The following is a 10,427-nucleotide window of genomic DNA, read 5'->3' on the forward strand; positions in this document are numbered from 1 at the left end:
GAAATGAAGTTCATATATAATCTTTTCAATTCTTGGAGTTAAAAATGTATTTCTAGGACAAAACATACAGTTATGCGTCTAGGCATAATATATAAATATAAAGTGATATAATGTCAAATGTAATGTACCAATTATAGAATCAGAAACAAACTTCTGATTTTTATTCACAAAATTTCTAGTCTACCATTTGTTTGTATCTTTATCCATGTGTATGTAATCACATTTGGGTTTTTTTTTTTTTTTCAAATCTCCTCAATTCTCCCCATGTAAACTGATGTAGATAATTACGGATCACCAATTAGAGGTTCTTATTGGACATTCATATAAAACTGCCCTGGTTTTTATTATACTTGGGAAACATTTAATTGACTCATTATGCTGAGGTTATAGTCTTTATTCAGTGGTATTATTCAATCTTGAACCTCGCAGACCAAAGCAGTTTCCAAGTTGTCTTGTCTAAATGACACCATCTAATTTCTATTAAAATAATTTCAGAAGACGCATACTCATTCAAAAAAAGTCTGGCACATTGAGTATTAAATGATGTTTAATGATATTTATAAGCAATTGAATCTTTATACTCCAGACTATTTACAATATCTTTATAACTTAATGAATTTAGACTCATAAATCTTCAGTTTGATGAGGCAGGAAAAATTCCCAAGTAAATATTCCTTTTCAGTGAATAATTCTATTTATATTTTAATTGCTAATCTTCCTTTGTTAGGCTCACATGATGGACAAATGCTTAAATGAAGTTATTTCCAATGTGCAAAATAAGAAAGAGGATGGAAATGATCTGTAATATAAAATGAGGTATATAATTAATATGAGAAATGTTAACTCAAAAATATGCAAAGTATGCATAAATAAACTGCATTAAATATTAGGTGAAGACTCACATACCAAGGAGTGTAAACTAGTGAATACAGATATAAATTACCTTTATCAATGGTTTTCTCTATATTCCCTTAAAAATATACAATAGTTTATTTAACTGTAAGTATCTCAATAAAAACTCAATAATGTAACTAGGAATATGCAAATAAATAACTCCTGCATGGGGATTAAATAAAAAAAATAAGTGGCTAATTCAGGGGAAAGTATATAATTATTGGTTTAATGAAAAATGGGAGCTAAAATAGGAAAGCTCTTAGTAAATAAAATATGTTAAAAAAAAAGATTGTCTCACAGACCCTGTAAGAAAGGAATTAGTTACAATTCTAAGAATGTCAATAAATACAAAACAAATTTAACACTTTCTTAGGATATAAAATAAGTTCTTAGAACCAATCAAACGAAATTTAAAATCTCAAAGTATTAAAAAACTTCATATTTTACCAAATACCCTAGTTAGGTGCATTTTAATATTTCAAATGAATTCAAATTCTACTTCCTCTCACAAAATAATGTACGTATTAGCTAGAGAGAAATACAACTAATTTAAAACATGTTTTAATTTAAGAAAAAAAGAAAGTTTCCCTTAACATATCAAAAAGTGTGTATGTCAAGGAAAGTGTGAGGACAGCATTAAAGAAATTTGGGGTACTTTAAGAACACTCATTTATTTATCCATTCATTCATTTCTCAGCGATAATTATTTAGCACTTATAATATATATAACTGGGTAATCAGTCTCAATACCCCCAAAAAGTATTGATTACTACTAGTTCTAATGTACCCAAAGGTACACATTTTTAGTGAAGTGATGTCACAAAAGCACTGATGTCTGAATAAGTAAAAAACATGTTGCCTATAGACATTGCCAGAAGGGCAAAGTTCTCTGATTCACATTTGTACCTTACAAAAGACTTTTATAGCTTTCACTTTAAATCATACTAGTTGAGATAAACCATTAACCAACACCTAATGAGTAAGAAATGAAGTAACATTATATCTCATTTACCTAAAGTTATAGGGAGGTTCCAGTCAGCTGCTGAATCAGTTACTGGAGTAATTATACGAAATGTGAATAGATGAACTATTTCAAAAAAGTAAACTATCATAAAATTCAGTGATCATTAAATTAAACAGTAGATACATAGAGAATATAAATTGGGGTTGGGTACATTTTTATCTTGAATTATCATTTATTCTTGCTCACAGAGGTGAGGAGAGCAAATGATGTTGATTATGAGAGATTGTTAATTCACGAGAAAAGGAATTCAATGGAAAAATATAAAGATTGGTATTATTCAAAGACCAAAGATTTGTCAAAATGAGATACACTAAAAAAGTGAGAAAATCAGTTGCATATGAATCTAGATATATACTTATAAAGAAGAGAGTACAAAAATATCAGAAATAGGTAATTATAAAAAAAAGTAGCACAACTTGAAAAAAAAAAGGGAACAGAAATACCTATCTGCTGGAAAAGGACAAAAATCCAAAAAAGGTGTCCATCCATTTAGTGATGTATGGGTCTATGAGACAGAAATGTTGAAAAGGTCATATATAAAAATATGCATCTGTGGACTTTAATATTTGATAAGGTGGATTATCTGTATGGCATTAGAGGAATATACATATCTCAGAGAAAACACTACAAAAGAGTATGTTAATATGAGGATATTGTGTATCAATAAGACATTTTATTTTCAATTCTATATATGTTCTTGCCACACTATTGAGTTCAAGAAATCATGAAAACGTACAGAAGGCAGCCTGAAGTCATGAAGGGAGAGGAAGCAATTTCCCAGGACAGAGTGTCCATGCAGGAGCAGGTTGTAGCGAGTGCATTGGCCAGTCACCCATTTTGCTTACAATCAAATAAAAACTTCAAGTGTTCCGTGGAATTAATATAGATGCCCCAAATAAATTTCCCAATCGGAGGTTTACTAAAAACAAAGTCTAGGTAAAATGTCAGCAATATTTTAAAGGCAATGTCTTTTCTTACGTTATGACATGAATGAGTAGCATTGAAATTTCAAAAAGTCTCAAAAGTAGGCAAAACTAAAGTGAGGTCAGGAAGCAGCTAGCATGATATTTCAGCACATATGGACTAGTCTAAATGTGGCATGCTTTGAAGGCAGGAAATGTCATGGATTTAGAATTTTGAAAATTAGTATGTCAATGTATTTTTTCTCACTTTATTCTTTATAATCTATTGTATGATTTTAATAAATGAGTTTCACAAATATATTTTAGATAAAATTTCTTTGATTATTTATCTTATGATTGTCTTCAATTTTTCAATTCTTAGGGACTATGTTTATTGACAAAAAAATCAACAATTTCTCTAATACTTATACCATTACTTCTGTATTGTTTAGGATGATTATTTACTGAAAGACATGTTTATTTACTGACAAAAATCTTACCAGATCTGATCAAAATGTGAAGACAAAATTATAAGCAAGAATGATTGAAAAATAATATTAAAGATGTTTTAACTATTGGGTTTTTCTAAGTTATATTAATAACTTTTACCAATTATATTCTTAAATTATTTTTGTTCTTATTTGCTGTGACAATCCAGATTGTTTTATGTATAAATTATTGTGTCATTTGAAAGACTACGTTATTTTTTAAAGATGCCTATAATTCTAATTCTTCAATTCATCATCATAAAAATAGGTTATTTTTAAACCTCAGAGACTAACCATGGGTGCTGGTTAAGGATCAATGGGGAAAAAGAAGGACTTCTATAATACTTTAAACAATATAAATTTTTTTTAAATGTTGAGGATGTAAAAAAAAAAGCATACAGTCAAGTAGAAGGAACATCATGAGGTATCATAGGAGACAGCTAAAAAAAAGATATCTTCTGAAAACAAGTTAAAGTAAGATTTAAGTATTTTTATTACTCTAATAAAAATTTAAGGTGAGGCTAAGCTAAAATTCATTAACATTTTAAGATAAATCTAAACACTGTGTAGATTTTATTTCATGACAAATATATTCTACATGCTTAAATTTCTTTTCTTAATTTTTAAGTGTGTCACTTTGGTCCTTATCAGAGTATTAGCAAATGACGACATTGTAACAAAAATAAGAGCATGTTCATAAAGTGCTCATGACTAAGGAGCAAGTATTTAGAGATGTGTTTTCAAAATTACTCCTGGTTAAAAAAAAAAGATTCTTTTTCATTAAATGCATCGTGTATACGTTCATGAATCTTTTCTTTAAACAAAAGGAAACATGAGACTGTATTTAGGTATGCTGTTATAAACACAAAATACAATTTTTTAACGCGTACTTTTGTGTAAAAATTGGTTTCTTGCCATTTTCAATTTTAACCTTAGCAATCAGAGGTATAGAAATGGAAAGTTCTTGGGTATAAACAATGATCTCATTTGCATTATTAAGCATGTCACTATTTTCCTGTCATCATTTCATAAATGACAGCGGCAGCCTCACTGAGCTTTCTTTAGAGCTTTAACTAAGTATACAGCTACTGCTCTGAACATCAAAATGTACATTATGTTCATTATAAAACTAAATGCAAGTTTAGCAAAAGAAAAACTGCTACCTCAATAATTATTTAAACATTCTCATTAAGAGCAAATAATTAGAGTCAATTTTTAGATTCTTTCATTACATAAGGGATGTGCTTTTTCAATTTAGAAGATCATGATATTTCCATTGCCAATGATAAATGATACATCTTTTAACAACTATTATCATGTGAATTTGGAGGGCAAAATGATCAGGAATGGTTTTGGGTTATAGTTTGCATTATTAGGTTAAAATTGATTATGCCTGTTAAATCAGAGCCATGATGTAATTTTAAAGATAATTGTGTGAGTCTAAGATGACATGAAACACTAGAAGTTTTAAAAATATTCAGACAGGATTAGAATTATATGAAGAACTAAGGACAATATAAGTAAGAGCAAAATAGCTATTGTTCTACTTATTTTTCATCGAGGTCACAATTCATCCTATCCCCTAAATTTTGAATAATGTGAGCTGGCTAAACAGAAAAAATAAATTGTTATTGAAAACTAATTTATTCTAATACATACTTGGATAATACGCAAACAAATGCAATTTTCTTGATAATATAATAGACACATTCATTGATTTCTAGCGACACACATAACAGTTAACATATTTCATAATCCCTAAAATTAGATTTCTAAACGAAAACACTAGATTCTTAGGAATTAGAGAAATTTTCATTAAAATATAAGCAGCATTAACATTTGCATTAATAAAATTGTTACTGTGAAACTTGAAATTAAAAAGAAAAACTAGTCAGTGGAGAAAGACATTTGTAAATGCTTAAATTTTTTCACTATATTTGATGCAGACTTACCAATTGATATATAGCAACAGTAAATATATGCATTTATTTAGAAATACAAATTTGAATTACTATGAATCATATGCTCTTTGACCTTTTGTGTTGAAATCATCGATAATGTATCTCTATAATGTGTATTATTAATTTAAATTGAAAATATATTGTTTAAAATTTGGAAAAGCTTGTTTTTTGGTAACAAAATTTAAAATCCAGAATTCGTTTTGAGGGGCAAAGACTGCATAATAGTCCTCCCTTGTTAAAATTTAATTTTAGGCTACTTTAAATCACTAGTGTGTGCAGATATGTGAGTTAAACTTTAGTACTTTAGCATTTAAATTGCATGTTCATTATTAGAGTAGATGTTTCAATATTTAAGTATTTGTGTTTTCCTTGTATTTTATAACTTTAAAAAAATAAATCAAAACAGTTATCAATTATTTATAGGGAGGCACAATTCTTTGGTTCTGAAATCCTAAATCGCTATATCATACTAGGGTAATTGCATTTCTACATAATTTGAAAAGCTGAACATGATCCTTCATTAAACAACACTTGGTCTTTGTTGCCATCACAATGTATGTATTCAATGGCAGATGTTCGGTTATATGTCACTTGTGTATTCTTATTATCAGCGGCCAGAAGAGTAGCCAGGTCCTCGGTGCATCCAATCCATGCCTTTCACATTTATATTCATAACGACTAACATACGTGTTCTTTAAGTACTTTAAGTACTCCTACCTTTAAGTACGTTTTCTTTTTTCCTCCCATTTCCTAAGTAATAACAGTAAGGCTACATCTGCAGTCTATCTCACCTTTCATTTTTAGCTTATGGTTCCAGGATTTATTTATTTTTGTACTAGACAATGAAAGTAAGAAAACATCATGTCTGATGGATTTGCTATACACGGTAAACGTCATCTTTTGATTGACTTGTTATGAATTGCATCCTCAGGAAATATTCGTTCACATGGTTTGACCAACATATTGAGTTATCAGTAGCAATTATCCACTAACTAAAAGATTCCTGTGTAGTAGACAATAAATAGTATAATTTCATTTCTAAGATCCTCAAAGGAAATAAACTACAGAGAATCTCAAAGCAGTTTTATTTTTTCACAGTGGTTGTATAAAATCACCCACTTAGGGAATATGGACCCAAAATTGAAAGAGATGAGTGAAATTATCTAAGTTTCAATGTTAGAAGAATCTATCATTTCAAACAAACGAAGACTATTGCTAGATTGATGTGTTCTCATCACATAGTGCCTCTGGTTTGAATCAGACTCGAATCCGCACCAACATATCACTTACTCACCCCTGCTGAATGGTCAAAGTCAAGGCTGCCCTGGTTTCTGAATTTAGGGTGATGTGTTGGATGCTACTGTGGTAAAGGGCGATTAAGCAAATACTGCTGGCATCCACAGAAATGAGATCCCTCAGAGCCTCAAGTGTTAAGAGATGTCTTTCTACCTGGATCAAGCCCTTCGAACAGCATGGAAACCAAGCCAGCAAGAGAGGAATACTCCAAGGAACTACGAGGAGCAGTTGAAGAACGTTTCCAACAACATCCAAAGTATTGCCTTGGGTTGTTGTCAACAACCGTGTCCCCGCCCAGACACCTGTCTGCCTGTCCGGGAATCCGCTTCTCCACAGTGAAGCGCTGCCTGCGTCCAGCAGCCACTGTTCTCCACGTTTCTGAAGGCCCCCTGAGCGCCTCTATGATCACTAAGAAGCAGGACGTGTGGAACTTTCTTCCCGCACAGGGAACAGCTTGAGACAGCCTTTTACGGAATACTTACTCAAATAGGGCGGTTTGTAAGGCGCTCGCATGCTGGACAGCAGTCCGTCCAGCTCCTTCCTCTCCAGCGAGCTGTGGAGGGCCTTCTCCTTGCCGAAGGTGGAGAAGGACCGCTCTGCCGCCCCCGGCGCCTCCGGAGCCTCAAACACCTCGGCGTCCGGCACAGAGTCCATGCCGGGGACGTGCAGGTTGCTGCGATAATCGGCAGCCTGGCGTCCGTCCGAAGGGACGAAAGAAGGCATCCAGCACCGATCCGAGTGGCCCAGGGCTTTACATTCCTCGGTGCAGTTGGAGAACAGATCCATACCTGGGAGCGGGGGAAAAAGAGAGACTGCAGATGTGGGCGTCACCAACGTGGCCCGCGGCACAGCCCTGAAAGATGACAGGCAGCACACGGAGTGATGTCTGTCCGGCCTTCGCACCGTTCCTGTTTTCACCCCAGGGCCGCCCACCATCCCTGTGTGTTACTTTGTTAAGGAGAAGGCTTTGGGCAAAGAGGTGTCTGGGGTAGATGTTTCTAAACTGCTCACGGTATTGGGGGAAATATAGTGGCTCTAAATTTTTTTTAAATAATTTGGAAATGGTGAGTGGAAAGAAAGGGAGTACTTTAAAAAAATCTCTGGTGAAGTTCATAACAGAAAAAAAATTACGTTAAGTTTTCATAATCCACAATCTCTCATGATGATAAATCATCTGACTTTTTTTTTCTTAGAAGTAAAATTGGAAAAAAAAATATGCAAAACACGAAAGTTGATATTTAGCTTTTGCAATCTGAACATGAAACCAAGAGTGAAATTCAACAGAAAACTGGCATGCATATTGATCAAGCAGTAAATAACAAGAATGAAATAAGATTTCACGAGTGGCCAAGAACATGCTTCCCTAGGTTCCCAGGAAATTACTTCCTAAAAGGTAATTCTCCATGACACTCTAGTAGCCCCTGTTACTACAAACCACTTATCATTTACCAACTTAGACAAATTCAGAACAAATGACTGTAATTAGTGAAACCAAGGTAACCGAGTGCAATGGGAGTCAACTGCAGATACTATTGACAAGTACCTTATTACTGGGTCTATATTGGAAAAATCTGGTCCTTGTCAATGCGCAGTTTGCTTACTAATCCTAGAATACAGCAGGTCCTCGAATAATGTCTCATCATTTCATTGTAATGTCAATGAGATGTCATAGGAACTTAACCGTTTTCTTTTTTCTTATCAATTGGCCTATGCTATAACTGGTTTATTATAAGTCATTTCACAGCAACTATCAGTGATGTTAAGTGAGGATTTGCTGTATCAAGATTTCAAATGTCAATTTCAAGTTTCAGTGTGTGCCATAGGTTGACAAGACTATTACACGTTATCTGATTATGGCTCGAGAAAACGCGTTCAGTTTCTTAAATAAAGTATAATGATTTTGGGCACTATAGAATACTGTTTGATATTCATTTGTATATTTAGCACTAATGCAGAAAAACAAGTCATAAACCAAGATAGCATTTTAATGTTCTTCTAAACATAGTAACACATTTACTGAATATGTCTTTAAACACGGTCAATTTGAAATAACCAAAGTAGGATTGGTCTGTGTGTAAGAAACTCAAATGCATGTCTGGTCTGCATGGGATTTTTCTTGTTTGTTTAACGAACAGAGTAATATTTATTTAATGAATACACTTGATTGTTTCTTTCATAAACATGATAAGTGATTTGAGTTCTTGAGCAAGTTTAAATTTTAAATTCCTGATGGGATTCTGTCACAAACTGATTTATTTGTTTGCATGTATATGTTAACATCTGTATATATAAAATAATGAGAATTAATTTTGCAAAATTACTAACCCTATAGGTTATCCATGAATTAAAATTAATTGATTACATAAACTATGTTGAAGGAAATAACACCAAGCTTCTTATCACATATGATTCTCACTTTACAATGACCTTTTAAATTTAAATTAAACATAATGCAAAGCCTACCTTCGATTATAACATTCCATTGACAGTTATTGTGCATAAGCCTGCAAATAAATTACTGATCAGTGAACTGTTGAGGAACAGAAACGTGAGCTGAAGCCAGGATAAGGTCCACATGTAAGACATGTCAGTGTTTCCCTAGACATCAGAGGTCAGTTTTTTAATCCTATTTCTGCAAGCAGCTACGTAGAGAGAAAAAGAGATGAGGGAAAAGGATGTCTCTGATGCATTGATATACCAGGTAGGTGGAAGCTAGAGAAGCAGAGAGATTTGTATTTTGACATACTATACTTATATAAATGCTCCTATTAATAATGTGCATGGTGAGGGGGGCTTTATTTGTAATAGATGGGACTAACATTAAGACTAAAATTATTATCAGCAATTATTTATTTTTAAAAATAAATTCAGGTTATATGGAATTTGAAGTTGATGGGATTATTCAAATATTAAGATAGAATTGTATTATTGGATCCTGATCAAGATGGGTACCTATTGCAAAATTTAGAATTAATAAAATTTTTCATCACATGACTGAAAATACCATTTTAAATATATGACAAGACTATTAATAATCTTTCACATATTTTGAAGGCCTGGACCCAAGTTTCCCTATAATTATGCATATACTAGTAATAATCTTACACAGAGAAATTTGAATAAACTGGTTTCTCAACATCATTAGGCAGATGATTATATTAGGAGGTACTTTTAGTGGAACTTGTTTTTATGGGTAGTTTATACTCAACTGTGCCCATTTTGTTCTCTTGAAGTGTATGCTGTTCTGCCTCTTGTAAATATTAAAGGCTAGTTAAAAGTCCCTAAGATGATCTAATAAAGTTTTCATGAGTTGAGAACCTGTACAGATAATACAACATATGAGTAAAAAGAACAGTGGTGGAATAAGATAAAGTTTTTTGTTGGAAGAATCTTACTTGACTGAAGGAAAAAAAACACACTTGTGGATAATGTTCTTGAGAAATTTGTGAACTAATCCTTTCAAATAGAATTACCATAGTAATAACACACAGCTTTCTATAACTAGATGGAAAGATAAGTTGTCACAAATTATACACGAATATGTTTTACCAGTTTTACTGGTAAAGCAAGTGTACACATTTCTTATGAGGAAAATGCCATAATTTTAATAACACAAATAGTACATCAATAAATTTAAAATAACTAATAAAAATATTTATTGAAAATGAATTTTTTCTTTCTTATATATAGCTTGAAAGCAATATTTTTTCATAACCAGTCCTCATCTTAGGGAGCCAATGAAAGCCTAACATTATTTTATCTTTTTTCATTTATCACTAGCTCTATTAAATATTATTTTAATGACCAAGTAGGCAGAGGTATATTTAGGTTTACTGGGATAAATGACTACATGGTACACAGG

General features: G+C 32.3%; 1 protein-coding gene across 1 annotated transcript in view; it reads right to left on the reverse strand.

The window, feature by feature from the left end:
• Positions 1 to 561: 561 nt before the first annotated feature.
• The window catches only part of PCDH10 (protocadherin 10), a 22,087-nt gene continuing 12,221 nt past the window's right edge, over positions 562 to 10,427 (reverse strand). Inside the window, exons 6-7 of the mRNA XM_015563358.1 lie at positions 7,048 to 7,353; positions 562 to 799 (exon numbers count right to left, since the gene is read on the reverse strand). Of these exons, the coding sequence (XP_015418844.1) occupies positions 759 to 799; positions 7,048 to 7,353 (347 nt within the window). The 3' untranslated portion in view covers positions 562 to 758. The remainder of the gene's footprint in view (positions 800 to 7,047; positions 7,354 to 10,427) is intronic.

The sequence above is a fragment of the Myotis davidii genome, unplaced genomic scaffold (genome assembly GCF_000327345.1).
Source record: "Myotis davidii unplaced genomic scaffold, ASM32734v1 scaffold438, whole genome shotgun sequence".
In the NCBI taxonomy this organism is placed as follows: Eukaryota; Metazoa; Chordata; class Mammalia; order Chiroptera; family Vespertilionidae; genus Myotis; species Myotis davidii.